General features: G+C 42.4%; 1 protein-coding gene across 3 annotated transcripts in view; it reads right to left on the reverse strand.

Annotated features, from left to right (window-relative positions):
- The window catches only part of DKK3 (dickkopf WNT signaling pathway inhibitor 3), a 52,199-nt gene that overhangs the window by 35,277 nt on the left and 662 nt on the right, over positions 1-16,260 (reverse strand). Inside the window, exons 1-4 of one of the 3 annotated variants that reach the window (XM_038404241.2) lie at positions 16,084-16,232; positions 15,701-15,922; positions 9,812-9,949; positions 9,216-9,299 (exon numbers count right to left, since the gene is read on the reverse strand). In XM_038404241.2, coding sequence (XP_038260169.1) covers positions 9,216-9,299; positions 9,812-9,949; positions 15,701-15,898 — 420 coding nt within the window. In that variant the 5' untranslated portion in view covers positions 15,899-15,922; positions 16,084-16,232. Of the gene's footprint in view, positions 1-9,215; positions 9,300-9,811; positions 9,950-15,700; positions 15,929-16,083; positions 16,233-16,260 lie in introns of those variants that run through there. The other 2 variants (XM_043516719.1, XM_038404242.2) reach the window with 2 other exon arrangements.

Consider the following 16,260-nt stretch of genomic DNA (forward strand, 5'->3'; position numbering starts at 1 on the left):
TCAAATTGTTTTCTGTATATGAGCTTTTGTTTTTCCAAATGTACATACTAAACACTGTGTCCCAGGAAAATAAATTATACGATGTTTTGACCTCAGTCAGACTTGGTATAAGTGGATGCAAAAAAACAATGACTTCACCAACCATGCATCCATTTACACCAGGCCTGAATTTGGCCCCTTAAAGGGATGCAAGTTCCTTGGATCCAAGCCTGTCATCTATCAATCCTAGCTGAAATCTGAGAAAGGGAATGTTAGCCTGGGAATTTAAATGGCGCCTCTCACCCATGCAGCACCTCCCAAGAACTGGAGTTCAGTGCCAGAACTGGCAAGGAGCCTAGTTCCTGTTCTAGGGACTTGAAACAGTCAGATAATCTGATGGCCTCCATGTGAGAATATCAACTGAGATATTCTGTCACAGAGTAGTTTGACGCTTTTTGTGATGCAGAGCCAAACCAACGCCCGGTCAGAGGTGAAAGAATTTCCCTTTTGTTCTAATATAGGTTATATTGTGCCAAGTGTGTATGGTGCTTAACAGGTGTAAAACAAAACAATGTCCCTGCCCTAAGCAGCTTACAGTCATCTCTAGTGTTATCTTTATACAGAAGTAAGGACACCATCAATACTTACAGGATGGGGGACTCTATTCTGGGAAGCAGTGACTCTTAAAAACGAACTGGGGGCCATGGTGGATAATCAGCTGAACATGAGCTTTCAGTGCAACACTGTGGCCCAAAGAGCTAATGTGATCTTGGGACGCATAGGAAAATCTCAGATAGGAATGGAGAGGTTATTTTACCTCTATATTTGGCACTGTTGCAACTGCTGCTGGAATACTGTGTCCAGTTCTGGTGCCCACAATTCAAGGAAGACGTTGATAAATTGGAGAGGTTCAGTGAAGAGCCATGAGAATGATTAGGGGATTAGAAAAAATAGCGATAGATTGTGCTCTTTGAATCTATACAACTTAGATAAGAGAAGGGCAAGAGAGAAGATTAAGGGGTGACTTGGTTAGAGTCTATAAATATCTACAAGGTGAACAAATATTTAATAATGAGCTTGTCAATCTAGCAGAGAAAGTTATAACATGATCCAATGGCTGGAAGTTGAAGCGAGACAAATTCAGACTGGAAATAACACATACAATTTTAATGGTCAAAGTAATTAACCATTGGATCATTTTACCAAAAGCTGTGGTGAATTCTCCACCATTGACCATTTTAAAATCAAGATCAGATATTTTTCTAAAAGATCTGCTCTAGGAATTAGTTTTGGGAAAGTTCTATGGCCTGTGTTATACAGGAGGTCAGACTACATCATAATGGTCCCTTTTGGCCCTGGAATCTATTAATGTTTTGGGGGAAGGGAGAAAGGTTAGTAGCATGAAAAAACAAGGAGAAGAGAAGAGCACTGTGTGTTCCTCATTTGATGCTAGAACTCCCTCCCCAAGCCCTATCATCTACAGGGATATTCTGAGAGTACCAATACTGACAAATAAGAAAATAACATTTTTAAATTAGGCTAAAATCCCCACGTTTATTATTTGTAATACCATAGCATCTGTGAGCCCTCTCCTTGGACCAGAAACCCACTGTGCTAGATGCTGCACAAACTCAGAATAATTTAAAAAAAAAAAAAAAGACAAGAGTGTGTACACATTCTATGGGTTTTTAATATCGCTATTCCTTTAAATCCTGGCTGTCAGCATTTATGATCTTATTGGTAACTGTACAGGCCTCTGAAGGAGACAAATTATAAGAAATTAATGTTAGAAACTTCTAAGTATGATCCAAAATAACTTTTCTATAAATCATATAACAGTTTTAACATTGATATCTCAGCAGAAGAGAAGAAGGGGGATTTATGCACAGGAGAACCGCTCCCCGCCGCAGCTCATCTCTGCCACGCTCTGCTTCTCTCCCTCCCAGGCTTGCGCGCCAAACACCTGATTGGCGCCACAACCCTGGGAGGCGGGAGAAGCGGTGGGAGGGGAAGAGGCAGAGCAGAGGTGAGCTGGGGTGGGGAGTTGCCACGTGTGGCTCCCCGGGCTGAGGGAGGGGGCTGCGGGGAGCTACTGCACGGCTCCCAGGGCCGAGGGGAGGAAGGGAGGGGGGGGGCGGCAGGGAGCTGCCACGGGGGTGTGCCTCAGGCTGGGTGCAAGGTGGAAGTTTCGCCTAGGGCGCAAAACATCCTTGCACTGGCCCTGGCTGCCAACATGGAAGGGCATCAGTGCATGCCCAACAGAGACCCAGCTCTTCCTTGTGCCCGGCTTTCCTTGCCAGTTAGCCGCCACAAGCTATGAACCCAAGCCACGAACTCAAGCTACATTCAGGACTGGTAACTATATAGTAGCTGCAGAACCTGTGTGCGTGTGTATGAACAAACATATGAAGGAATGTGAAACTGAATGAAATGTTATAGCTGTAACTGACTGCCTACTATGATTCTTTTTGTGTTCACAATAAATGACATTTTTCTTATCCCCTTTAATAAGATCCAGCTGGTTTTTATTTTATTGGTATAACATGACTACTCTCTCCTGTCCTTATCTTCAGAGTAATTTTGAAACAAAAAATTCCTCCTTTGGATGTAAGGAGGAAATATTTTTGTGGCTACTACTTTTATTATTAAAAATGGCTTCTCTTCAGTGCTCATATACCATATGATGGGCACAACAAAAACTATACAAGCAGAAAGGATGTAAAAGCTGTTCTGGAATTTGGAATATCAGAAGTAATCCAGTAGTTGGTGATCTAGTGGTCAGAGTACAGGCGAGGTGGTTAAAAGTGCAAAATAAATTGTTGAGAGCATGGTATAAAATTGCACACAATTTTAAACTGTGCCACAACCTCTTATTTATTTTAAACAGGGACTTCTACTGCCATAGGAACTTTCTTCATTTCATTGTCTATAATGTCCAATTATAATAAAAGGCATTTATTTATAATAATCAGCTTTTTTATGGTCTCCCAGTTGCTGATATTATGCAATGAAATATATTTCATGTCCTGGAGCTACTGTATTTTAATATTGGTTGGTCAGTTTTGAAGTTAATCTGTCTGTGGTTACAAGAGGGCAACACTGTTTAAAACTTTCTTCATCAATAAACTGAAAAGAATCAAACATACAGATGTTTATACACTTATTAACCTTAATCTAATAAATTCAGATTTCTACACAAGTATGAAATCTTAACAATCATAACTCATCTTTCTCCTACTAATTCCACTTTATTTAAACTGCAAAGAACCAAGAGGGACTCACAGATCTAGGGAGTGACAACGTTAGAAAGTCTAGCCTACAACACACAATTGTTAAAATGTGAACTGATGCTCCAACTTCCATGCCCGAGATTTTTCAGAAATTGTTCCCTTCTTCTCTTCTTTCACCCTTTATAAATCACATAAATCACAGCCAGCTATTATATGCATCCATAGAAATCATCTGCCCTGCTATCCTTCTGCTTTCACCTTTAAAAAGTCCATTTGTTTGGTTAACATTATATGGTTCTATGTAAATATTTTGTTCAAACTCCCAAAATGGTAACTGTACATTGTGAAATCTGCTTGTTCCTGGTGTAAGGCTATTCATTTTTCCCCGCATTGCAATGATTTCCCATACCTTGTTTCTCCATTCCACTAATGCTGGAGTAACCTGTCCCCTTCCAAAATGTGATGAATGGGTCCTTTGCTGAATCAGTGTCCTGCTTTGGACTACAACCTAACAGAATCACCATGGGTTACCTTAAATGTTACTATATTCCTTCAAAATTCTATTATCGAAGAATATTCCCACCATATGTGCAGAGAAGTCCTTATTTCTACATCCTCTCCAGCATTTGGCTTTAAAAAAAACCAAACAGCACAAAAAGGTAACCATAGGTTTTTTTTAAAACTCTGTACTCCCTGTCATTTAAATTTTTCCCAGAAAGCTGGAGCTCTTTTGCACTGACCTCCTCAGCAGTTCCTATTTGAAAGGCTTCTCTGAGTTGGAGAATGGAGAGAGGAAATGTGCCAACATATTGTGGCAGAAATGTCAAAAAGACCACTAAATACAAGTTTAAAAAAAATCAGGGCACTGGGCATGCAATGGAATCAATTAAGCAATGTCTGCTTAAAGGCCAAATTTTCCAAAAGCATTGCCTTTTCTTCACAGTTGTAAGTTGTCTGCATTTTTAATGATCCACACTTTGTGGGAGATGAAAGGGTTTAGTGCAATGACAAATCAAAGTGTGAGTGAGAGAAGGTAGTGGTGGGGCGGCAGAAAATGCCTACATTTTGCACCATTATTAAATTGCGAGCAAAAACTTGACAGTTAGCAGTGCAAGCAATTAGACTCAGTGTAATCAATTCTCACAGTTTTATCTTGAGACTCATTCTTAAAGTCCCATCTGCTGGAATCAGGCATTTGCATGAGAACATCAGCTTTCGTTTTTTTTAAAAGTAAGTTTCTATCCCTCATTATTGCAGAGAAAAAGCTTGAAAATGTGAAGGAAGTGCATGCTAAATATTCGCAAACCAAGAGGCAAGTAAAACTAATCCAAATATTTATTATTTAAAAAACAACTATAAGCTAGGCTCATGATTTTTTGGGCATGACTCATGGTTTTTGAATGTTTGAGGTTAGCAATACTGCAGATTTGTATCTGCAGTTTATTTGGGGGAGGGCTATGGGCACAAAATGTGAGTGCATGTATTCTCCAAGACGACCTCCATGACTCTAGAATTCAATTCTTCCCAGAGGCTTGATGTGTTATAGACATGGTGCTGCGAGAGACTGCATATAACATATTCTAAATTAAGATATTTAGAGTAACATTTTGTATACATATATAGACTTACAGCATCAAGCATTTATGGTGTTGCATAAGTAACAGTAACCCCAATATTTCCTTTGTCAAAATATATAGTTAAAAAATTGCAAGAAAATGTAACATACGAAGTGTTAGACAACTTAATTATAGTTATGACTATCCTCACCCAAATAAGAAAATTCCAAAATATGAGCTGGAAGAAAAAAATTTTGGATATTCTGATGAAACAAATTATCTGAAAACAATTTTGAAAATTTAAGACACTACCACCACTTATGTTCCCCTTATATATGCTGTATGGTGACTCTAAAAAGCTTCTTTGAGAGAGACTTAATTGGGGGAAGGAGTCATTAACATAGGGGAAAAAAATGCATCTTTGCAGTTCTCAGCTTTGGGGCTTTAAAATATATTATACTACGAATAGTTCTTATAAAGCCAGCAACTTTAAACAAATGTCTAGCAAGCTCTGTACTAGGAAGAGCAAATGAAAGAAGTTCAAGTCTACGGTGTGAACTTGCTGGAGAAAATATAGTAGTTGTTCCAAGAAATACTCCACACTGACACGTGTCCTTATTAGCAGGAATGCTGCATGACTTACAATCTGGCTGTCATTCTACTTTGGTACACAGCTTGCCAGAAAGTTAGATTACAAAATTAGTTTCATTCCCAAATACTATACTGCACATAAGAGATAGACATTAACCTCTTCACTGCTACAAGTACAAAACTGTGTTCCTCATTTAAAAAAAAAAACCAAACAAATCTATCTCGTTCCTAGATAATACAGTGTTTAGAACCTTAAATCAGTGGGGTTGAATCTGGCCCTAATCTCTAGACAGATACTATTCAGCATTAGAATATTATACCTCTTTTGTTTACCAGCAGATAAGCGGTAGTCATTTGAGATCTGCGAGTGGGTTAACACAAAGGGTCCATAAACATAAGCCTTTCCAAGAATTCCCATGTTCCTTGCACCCACACTCAGTTTCTCCCTCTGCCAACTTTCAATCGCAGCAGGCACCTTCCTCCTCTTTCCCCCAGTTACTTCTTTCTAGTTTCCTCCTTACCTTAGTGATGTCAGGCCTTGGGCCTTCTCTGCTGCCTTGAGCCCTTCAGTGTTATCTTCAGCCTCTCTGCATTAACCCATTACAATTTTCACCCTGACTTATTTCCTCATACAATTTTCAGCATCACTGCTCTCCCAGCCCCATGGTATTCAGCCTTGTTTTCCCTCCATCCCCTCAGCCATGACACCACTGTAGCGAGGCAGTCCCCCGGCTCCGGCTCAGAAAGGGTTAAAAGCCCGCCCTTGGAGAGGGCTGGGCTGAGAGCCAATAAGAAGGCTGGAAAGGCAGCCACAGCTGGGGCCGCATCCAATGAGGAGACAGCTAGCCCTATAAAAGGGCTGTGAACCAGCAGCTGAGTGTCTGTTTCTGGACCTAGCTGCCTGGGAGAGAAGGGTACTTGAGTCAGAGCAGTGCTGGGGAAAGGGAGGAGGAGCTGGAGAGGTCCATCCTGGCAACTCCCAAGCTGCAGGCCTTGACAGAGGCCTATGCAGGTACAGGGACTGGGAGGAACAGCCTGGGGTTAGGCGAAGGCAGCAGGTCTAAACTCCCCTTACCAATGATGGGTGGCCATTACAAACTGCAGTCTACCCCAGTGAGCGGGGCCTAGATGATGACTGGCAGTAGCCACTGAGGAAAGGTGGGTGTAGAGGGTTGGGGGTTCTCCAGGGAGGGGAGAGCCAGAGTGTGGGGGTACTGCTTGGGCAGAACCCCAAGGTAAAGGGGCACTGGGAGGGATAGGGGGCCAGCGGTAGGCGAACCACTGGCCTGCAGAGGGCGCTCTGGGCTTGGAATCTAGCAAATTCCCAGGATCACCAGCAGGAGTTGCTGCGCCGGTGAGTCTCGCTTTGCTACAAACCACCACCAAGAAGCCTGGCTTACCCTCGCTGCTGCTTCAAGCCAGTGTTTTACAGTGCGGCAGGACTGCAAATTGGGCTGTCCAAGTATGGCACTTTGTTATATCTCCCTTAGCAGTACATCAAAAACCAGTGGGGTGAGCTTCCAGTGTGGAATGGAGATAGACTTATAAGCCAGAGACCCAGGGAAGTGTTTATTTGCCTGCAAGCAGCTGTAGCACTGGTTTAAAAAAAAAAAAAAAATTCTCCCCACAAAAGATGGCAGCCCCAAAAAAAGAAACTAGTTACTGACAGCAAAGCAGTAGCAGTGCACTGTTGTTCCAGTCTACACTGCCCCATGCCAGCATACCTCAATGTGTCCCTGGTGATTGCCTCTAGGGTTTAAACTGATTCCAGTTCTGAGGGTGATCTATGCAATGTAAACACCCCCTCCTAGGGACTCGACTGAGACAACCAAATCATTTTGGCTAGGACACCAAAGAGCTGCCATACAAAAGTTATTTTTCAATCATATCAACACAGACCAGACTTAAGGTTCTAAACTACAAATAGAAGATACTTTATACAGTTATCAGTGTCCTGGATAAATTGTAAATATTCATGCAAGAAAGTTATTAATGTTTCAGTAATTAATATTTTACTTTGCTAGCAGCAAGACTTCTCAATTAAACATACATGGCTATCGAGAAATCCCCTTCCATCTCCATTTTAATAAAGTTGGTAGAGAAATTTTCATGCTGATGCTAACAGAACAAGTTTATTTAGAGTTCAATAATAGGATAAAGGGCACAAAGGAGGAGTACTCCTCCACAGAGGCTCCCTGAGCAGGATTGAACTAGCAGCTTGTTCCAAGAAAGAAGCACAATAAACATGAAAGATGTGATCTCAGAAGGCAGCAGGAAGAGGGAGAAGAGACAAATAAGCAGCAATATCAGAAGCCAGAAAGCTGTCATGTAACCTAAACACAGTAAGTGGAAGATTTATGAAAAGCAAGGTAAATTTTTAGATCTTCAACCGTTTCAGTGTTTGACTATCATTAGTATTCTTTGATTACCTGACAAAGTACTTCTCTGATCTAAAACTTCAAATTCTCAAGGTAAATTTTGGAACTGTATGATAAATTACTTAACTTGCACCATGGACTGTCTCACCTGCACTCTAGCCATTAAAACCTATAGGATTCCTATGGTAGTAAAAATAAAGGTGATTGAAGGAATGAGGCCTGATTGTGCTCTACCAGGTTTATTCTTTACATTTCACCCCACTGACCGGCTTCAAACAACCACCTTCTTAAAAAATAAAGCCACAAAACTATTTCTCCCCAAAATATAGAAATTCCATTTTCCCAATCTTTGGTATTACACTAGCTTGAAGTGCAGAATGAGCAATATTCTGCACCACTGTCAGAAAATCCTGGAGTTTTGTTTGTTTGGATTTTAACAATTAAATCTCTATTTATGGGCATTTCTGAAAAAGTGAGATTTAGGAGAGATTTGAACAAGAGACATGAAAAGTAGAAGATGAATATAAATAGTACCAATAACTTTTTCTGAAGATGTTTTCTGTAAAATACAAGACAGAGACAGAACACCTATGCAGCAAAGTGGCACTAAAGAAATACTAGCTCTCATTGGAATGATCTGCATAATCAGGATGTGGCGATAGCCCCATCCCAGCTCATGCCAACAAAACCTTTATACCCACCATTATGCTTACCCACAAAATCAGAATAATTCTTCCACATTATGCTACACTTCAAACCTTGTGGTGCTAGGTACCAGAAGGTTATGAGGAACAGAAGATACTGGGAGTTTATACTGGAGTTCAGGCAGTGGAATCTAATTTAATTTCCTTAGCCACTGGCTTGCCTGATAGTGTTGCTCGGCTGAATGACATCAGGCAGCAGCCAAAGAACACAGTGAAGAAACCACCTACTCTGATGTTCTCTGTACCCCACAAATGGCTTAACTTCAGCTGTGAAGAATGTATATGTCAGATTATTTTGTGCAGTACTTAATTTGCTATAAGAGAGTGCTGGGGCTCAAGCATTTTTTTTTACATTGATAACTGATGCAGCAAGCCCAGAAGCGCCATAGTTATGAACTGCCAATGATCACCCCTGGCAAACCCTGGTGCAAATTAAGTACTGCTTTTGTGCTTTCTCAGGCAAAACTCCCATAAGGCTTCAGTATGAGTTTTGCATGAATGAAGATAGCAAGTTAGTTTCTAAGGTTCTCTGGGATCCTTCAATAAGAAAGGAACTATACCCCCCCCCCCAAAAAAAAAAAAAGTGTCAGCCTGACACTGGCAATTCCTGGTAGTTAAAAGGTGTTTTAAAATATTATTTTGTGTAAAGCTAAGTGGTTTGTTTTTAATATTTAAAAGTTCTGCTGGGCTGAGCTCTAAACTGTACTGGTTTAGTCTAGATGATTAAACAAAAACGTTGGCTTTATTTTTAAAAGAAAAAAGGAAGTCTTCACTCACATGATTCCTCTTGCTTTCTCCATCTTTTATAGATGTAATAACGGTCTCAGAATAGATTGTTGATCCAGTTTTGTTATCTGTAAACTAATATGGCAAAACAGGAACAATAAATTAGATGAATATGAATGCCATTTTAGTCCTCTGTTACTGTTTAGTCCAGTATTACTCTAATGTTAATTCTATTTATTTTTCATTTCCTGCACTGTAATAGTGACTGCAGCCGGTAAAATTGGATAATGAATCCCACTATTCTTTTTTAAAATGTCATAATAAAGAAGCTAATATCAATCAAGCCTTGAGCAGTGATCACTTTTACATTCCACATTAAGTATCATGTCTGTATTCCATATTTTCCAGGCATTACTATGCAGTGTGAAAAGACACTACAGCAATGAAACAAAACAAAGCATTTTGCCATATTAACCATTTTCCACTTCCCCACCTAACTGCTAATTATACAATCAAATCATATACAGTACAAGAAGTTTATGAATTCAACTCTACATTCTCTAAAATTTTTCAACATTTGACAAGCTCTTTTACTCTGCTAGGCCAGTATACAGAAAGGATACATAGTTATATGCATTGTTTCATACCTTATCAATTTCCTGGTGGGTATGAATGGTTTTATTACCAATTTTGGTGTCTGTGTTGGATTCATTATGGTAGCTGGGAGGTAAGTTTTCAAAGTCAACTTCTGATGGGTTTTTTGCCCCTTCTTCCTCAGCCTCCATCTAACAAATGCAAGAAACTAATGAGCAATACATTTATCATTGGTATTTGTAACCTTAAGCAAAAACAGTAAAATAGAGCAAGCAACCCTATCCTGAACAGCATCACATTTATTAGTATTGATTTCTGTTGATGAAAATGCTTCCTGAACTATCTCAAAAATGAGCACGCCAGCTTTTTTAATGCAACAGAGAATGTCATGTCATGACAAACTCTTGAGCTGTAAGCTATTTAGAGTATGAGAACAAGTCAGCCTTTCTATGGACATGAGCATCAGGAGGATAAGTGGGTGCTGCCAAACTTCTTAATCACCACCATGGGCTGAAACCCTGAATTAACGTTTAATCATTGCTGGCCTATCTACTTTTTCTTGTTAAACACTACTCTTGAGATAAATTCTCACACCTGACTAAAAGCAGGAAAAGGTTCAGTAAGGACAAAGAGCCTCATCCAAAGCCACTGAAGTCAAGGGAAGGACTTTCATTGGCTTTGGATCAGGATCTGCATGCTTAATCTTGCATTCCTTAACAGGCAAAATTCCCATTGTATTGGAGTGCAATCACAGTCTTAATTCCGCCCTATGAATTCCCAGTGCTCTGATCACAGTGGGAAGGAGATGTTGAGATCGCTCTTTGAATTAAAGAAGAGTAAAAAAAGGAATGGAATTTTAAAGTGCATAAAACCAGGAAAGGAATCTTTGTGAACAAGAGAAACTCCTAGGAACATTAACATTAATTGAGTTCCAAATAAACTAGTTATTTACTTGAGACCTCTATATTCGATCTAAAATACTGTAAAGTTCATCAGGTTGAATTTTTCCCAGGGGCACATGTCCCACTGGTGATGGGTTTTCTTTTTGAGTGTCTGTCTTTTCTAACCATTTTTGCTGTGGCCATTTTTAAAAGTGTGTAATATTTACAATACCTCAGTTCTCTGTACCCATCCTTATGTTAATATAAAATTAATAAGGATGTGGTTAGATTTGGCTATGGTCCAACTACGCTAATCTTAAGCACTGACAAACCACATTTGGCATTGTACAATAAAGACACGGTCTCTACCCACTTCATCGGATGTAAGCCCCAATGGAGTATTCACCCATGAAAGCTTATGCTCCAATACGTCTAATAATCTATAAGGTGCCACAGGACTCTTTGCCGCTTTTACAGATCCAGACTAACATGGCTACCCCTCTGATACAATCTAAATTAAACACACAATAGAGGACATATGCATAATACATCAGTTGTGCAGATGAAGATTAAAAGTTCAGATGTAGTGATTTTAATTAAATATTTTTAAAGATTTGTTTCTCAGGTGGCTTATCACAGAAAGGCTTCTTGGAATAACTGATTTTTGAGAAGGGATTTAAAGAGAAAAGGGTCGGTTTGAGGCACAGTACAAAAACGAAGATTTGTAAGGGGCAGCATAGAAAAAGGCTCCTAGCAGAGAATGGGGAGGAATGTAGAGGATGTTTTTATGGGTAATACACAGGACTAGGACTCACAGGTTCAGTTTCTGGCTTAGTGATCTTTCCTTTCCATGGTTAATCTCTAAGGTGCCACAAGTACCCCTTTTTTTTCCTTTCCTGTGTGATCTTGAGCAATTCACTTAGTCTCTTTGCATCTCAGTGCCCCAACCGTAAAATGACAGTAACACGCTCTTTCTCCCACTCTGTCTAGTTTATTTACACTATAAACACTTCAAGTCAGGGCCTCCCTTCTACTACATGTTGGTACAGCTCCTAGGAAAATAGGGGACTGATCTCACTTGAAGTCCCGAGGTGCTACTCTAATACAAACAATAATAGATAGAAGGAAGGCCTGTGTTAGTGAAGGGTGCTAGGAGGAAATGATAGCAAAGATGAGCAGAAGTGAGGTTGTGTACACAGCTGGAAGGGAGGGCGAGAAATGTGAATAGGAGCAGAACATCCAAACGGTGGGAAAGGAAGATTGTTTCTGCAGCAGCGACAGCATTTTGGCTCTCTGTTTATATGATGCTCTCATCACCACAGTATCTGAATGGCTTCCCTTCCCCAGGATACTTCATATTGTGAATCGGCTGGAGGAGAGCAAGGCAAGAGAATGGAAAGGAGGGGGGAGGGATAGCTCAGTGATTTGAGCATTAGCTTGCTAAACCCAGGGTTGTGAGTTCAATCCTTGAGGGGGCCATTTAGGGATTTGGGGCAAAAATTGGGGATTGGTCCTGCTTTGAGCAGGGGGTTGGAATAGACGATCTCCTGAGGTCCCTTCCAACCCTGATATTCTATGATTCTATGACTAAAGCATGAACAAGGGTTACAGTCGAAGGAGAGGTGAAGAACATTAAGAGATTATATAAAGGAAAAAATGGAAGAAAAAATATGTTGAGCAGGGAGAGCGCGTATAGGATAGAGGTAGAGCACAGAGTGAAAGGTGTGAAAATTCTGCTGCATGGTATCAATTTTATCCTTGAAGAAATTAGTGGGATCCTGCTCGGAGTGAAAGGAGAGAGACAGGGGTATCAGGAGACAGATATAGATAAGAGAGTCGGAAAGGTTGAAGGTGCTGGAGTTGATCTAAAGCAGGGGTGGCCAGCCTAAGCCTGAGAAGGAGCCAGAATTTACCCATGTACATTGCCAAAGAGCCACAGTAATATGTCAGCAGCCCTCCATCAGCTCCCCACCCCAGTGCCTCCTGTGGACAATCAGCACCTCCCCCTCCCTCCCTGCACCTCCTGATCAGCTGTTTCGTGGTGTGTAGGAGACTGGGGGGGGGGGAGCGAGGGCATTGCAGGCTCGGGGGGGGAGGGTTTGGAGTGGGGGCAGAGTTTGGGGCAGAGCAGAGGGTTGTGCAGTGAGAACCCCCCGGAACATTGGAAAGTTGGTGCCTATAGCTGCAGCCCCGGAGTCGGTGCCTACTATACAAGAAGCCGCATATTAACTTCTGAAGAGTCGCATGTGGCTCCGGAGCCATAGGTTGGCCACCCCTGATCTAAAGGGGTGCTGTTTTGCCAGGAAAATGGTCATGCTCAAGAAGGTAATAACAAATGTGCAGAGAAGGAAGGCTGCATGGTGCCTGGATTTCAGGCACTCGGTAGCGTGGAAACAGGAGCAGAGGAAGCAGATATAAAGGGTAAGTAGAGCTGAGGATCAAAAGATTGGAGCAAGTTTAGTGAGAAGAAAGCACCCGAGAGCTTCAAAAAAGTTCAATATTAATAGACAAGTCACAAATGTAACATTTTAAGATGTTAGTTATCTTTTAAAAAGTCCAATCCAAAATTTTTGACCATGAGTGCCTAAAATAATTGAGAACAGTGTATGCTAAACTTCTTTGAAAATCTGGCGTGTGTGTTTGTGGCTAAATCTTGAATTCGGTGCCTAAAGATTTAAAATGTGAGCCCTCATTCACAAAATAATTTAATGACCTAACAAAGTTCATCTAGTTGTAGAATATCATAAGCCATTTGAAATTTTCTCCTCCAGTTACAACACAGAGTTGTTTTAAAAAACTGCTCACAGACTGAGAATGTTTCAGTCTAGAACAAAATTTTCTAGTGCTATTAACCACTGAAAACAACCACTACTAATGGAAATTCTGACACATTCTTAAGGATAGTTGTGCCTGAACCATAGGACAAGACTGTTTTCCACAGAATAAGAATTTGCACATTATAAAAGGTTTTTATGTGGATTTTAGTGGAGCTGGATGCAGACTGCAAGGGTATAATGTAATAAATGAGTAAGCCAGGTCTGTGTTCCATTTTAGGGCTCATTTTGTTCTACTGCAGTAGAAAAGTGTGAGTTTCCTCATACATCAAGGATAGAATAGGCACACAGATCCCTTATTTCCATCTGTAAAAAGACAACATCTCTGAGAGGAATCTGCTACAAAGTTACTAGATTTTTTCAGCAGTATCTTTAAGCCTCTGAGAGAGCTTTCAGGGGCAAATGTCTGCAGGGAAAACTCTGTGACAAGAGTGCTGATAGGAAACCAAAACAGAGCTACAGAGAGGGGCAATCTGAGGCCACATGGCCTCCCCACAGCTGACCCTGTGCCTCTGGTGAACAGCCTGTGGGAATGTGTTGGGCTTGGGAGAGAAGCTGCATGCCAGTGGAAAAATTTGGACTAAACTATAAGGAAATAGCAGCACCAGAGCATAAGTTACTTGAACTTTTAGTTCATTCTGTGCGACTGAAAACGCAATTACGACAGACTGTATTTTCTCTGCCATTCAGGGAAACTGACAGCTTGATGCAGCTGAAACATCTGCAATATTAAGAAATTTCCACACAGACGTATGATGCAACCATCTAAACAAAAAATCCACCGCATTCCATTTCTCCATCAGTACCATGTCAACATTCTATAATGAAAATGCTGACAGTCTTGCGTTAAACATTTAGGGATTTGAAGTTAGGCAGTAAAATTCATTATTGGCTGACTGAAGGGCTCAATAGTTAATACAGTCCTTTAAAAATATATAGTTTTTGCTATTTTAAAAATGGTAAATTCTGCCCTCACATTTTGTCCGCTGCTCTCAGTAATTTCATCTGAAGTTGCCTACAGATAGCCAAGGTTAGAATTTGGCCCTAAGAAAGGCTCGGGGGAAAGAGGGAGTTAACTGGACAGTTTTAAGGTTTCAAAGCTTCTTTAAAATAATTCATTTTGGATCCAAATTTAGGCTCTGTTCCCAAAAGTTGCTGAGTGGCTTAAACTGCAATTGACTTAGTAATAGGAAATAAGCATTTGTAACCATTAAAAAAATACCCAGAAGAGGGAAGTTTAAAAGAAAAATACCTTGTTTTCTGCACAGTCAATTCTCTATTGGTATAGGCCAGCAACAACTTACTAGCCCCCTGGAGCAAAAGGAGGGATTTGGGAGGGATGGGGTGGGGGGGGGCCTCTGAAACATAAATGAAATAGTTGATGCCTCCAGTGGCTACTCAGTACAATAACTAAAGGCACAACAGAGCCCCAAGAGTTATTTAAAATGCCTTATTTTGTTACAGTGGGGAGATACAGGCAAAACTCTCACTGAGACTTGAGTGATGCTTCTGTCCACAGACCTATAGAATCAAGACCCAAACACTCAACTTTAAGTGCCTGATGCAGCAAGTGAACGAGCATGTCACAGGAAAAAACGAGCTGAATCTCTAGTCTTAAATGGGATTCAGGGAGATTGATGAGCAAACAAAAACAGAGGGCAAACAAAAACAGAGCAAGACAAAACTAAGGGCCTAATGCAAAACCGCTATTGCACCACATGCACATTACTGAAAGGCTTTCCAGCAGAAGAGATGTCTCCAGGGTTTTGAGGGATGCTGAAGCAAGAAAACACCCATCTGTCTTTTAGATATGTTAGTTTCGGATTCTGCTTTTACTTTTGACGGGCCTTAGGAGGACTCTCAGATACTGGCCGACGCTCTGACCCCAGGACGAAAAAATAAATTAGTGTTTCCACAGAGTTAAAGATCTACTGCTCCATGGGAAACTCCCTCTTCAAATACAGGAGAGGAGAAGGCACCGAGGGGTGGGGAGATATTTCCAACAGCACTAAAGGGCCACACACACACACACACACCGCATAGCCACGCAGCCCACTCGCCTCCCCAGCCCTGAAGGCGAACACACAGACAGCCTGCACAGTCCCCCCCCCCCCCGCCTTTGGCCTCCCAGCAACCGGGGGTTAGCCCCAGGCCCTATCCCCTCCCCAGGCGGAATGGGGGGGGGTGTGTGTGAGAGAGAGAGAGAGACACGGGGGGGGGGTGTCACCTCCTTGACGGCGTTCCGCAGCTTGTACTGCGTGTCCTCCATCAGCTCCTCCACCTCGCGGAACATTTCGTTCAGACTGGCCTCCTCCCGCGGGAAGCTCGGCGCCGGCTCCCCGGGCGGCAGCTCGGCTCCCCCATCCGCCGCCGGAGCTGCGCAAGCCGCCCCCAGCACCAAGGGCAGGACCAGGAGCGGCAGCATCCTCGGGCTGCCCTGCGCGGCCGCCTGGGAAGGAAGCAAGACAAAAGCGCCCCGCGCTGAGCCGGCCGCAGCGGGCCCGAGGAGAGCCCGGCAGCCGGCCCGGCCCTGGGGGGCTGGGTCCCCGTGGCTGCCCTCTGCGCCCCCGGCTCCCGCCCTCTCCCAGCACAGAGGCGCCCTCCCCTGACCTGTGGCCGCCGCCGCCGCCGCCGCCTCCCGAGCAGCCCTGCCTGCGCCCTGGCGAGCCGGGGAGATGCGCGCCGGGCTGCAAGCTGTGAAGCCTGGGGCCGGCGGCGCTGCTCTGCTCCGCGCCCCTGGGACTCGCAGCCGCCTCCTCCGCGGGCCGCCGCCCTGGCTATTGGCTG

Source organism: Dermochelys coriacea, chromosome 6 (genome assembly GCF_009764565.3).
Source record: "Dermochelys coriacea isolate rDerCor1 chromosome 6, rDerCor1.pri.v4, whole genome shotgun sequence".
Classification (NCBI taxonomy): Eukaryota; Metazoa; Chordata; order Testudines; family Dermochelyidae; genus Dermochelys; species Dermochelys coriacea.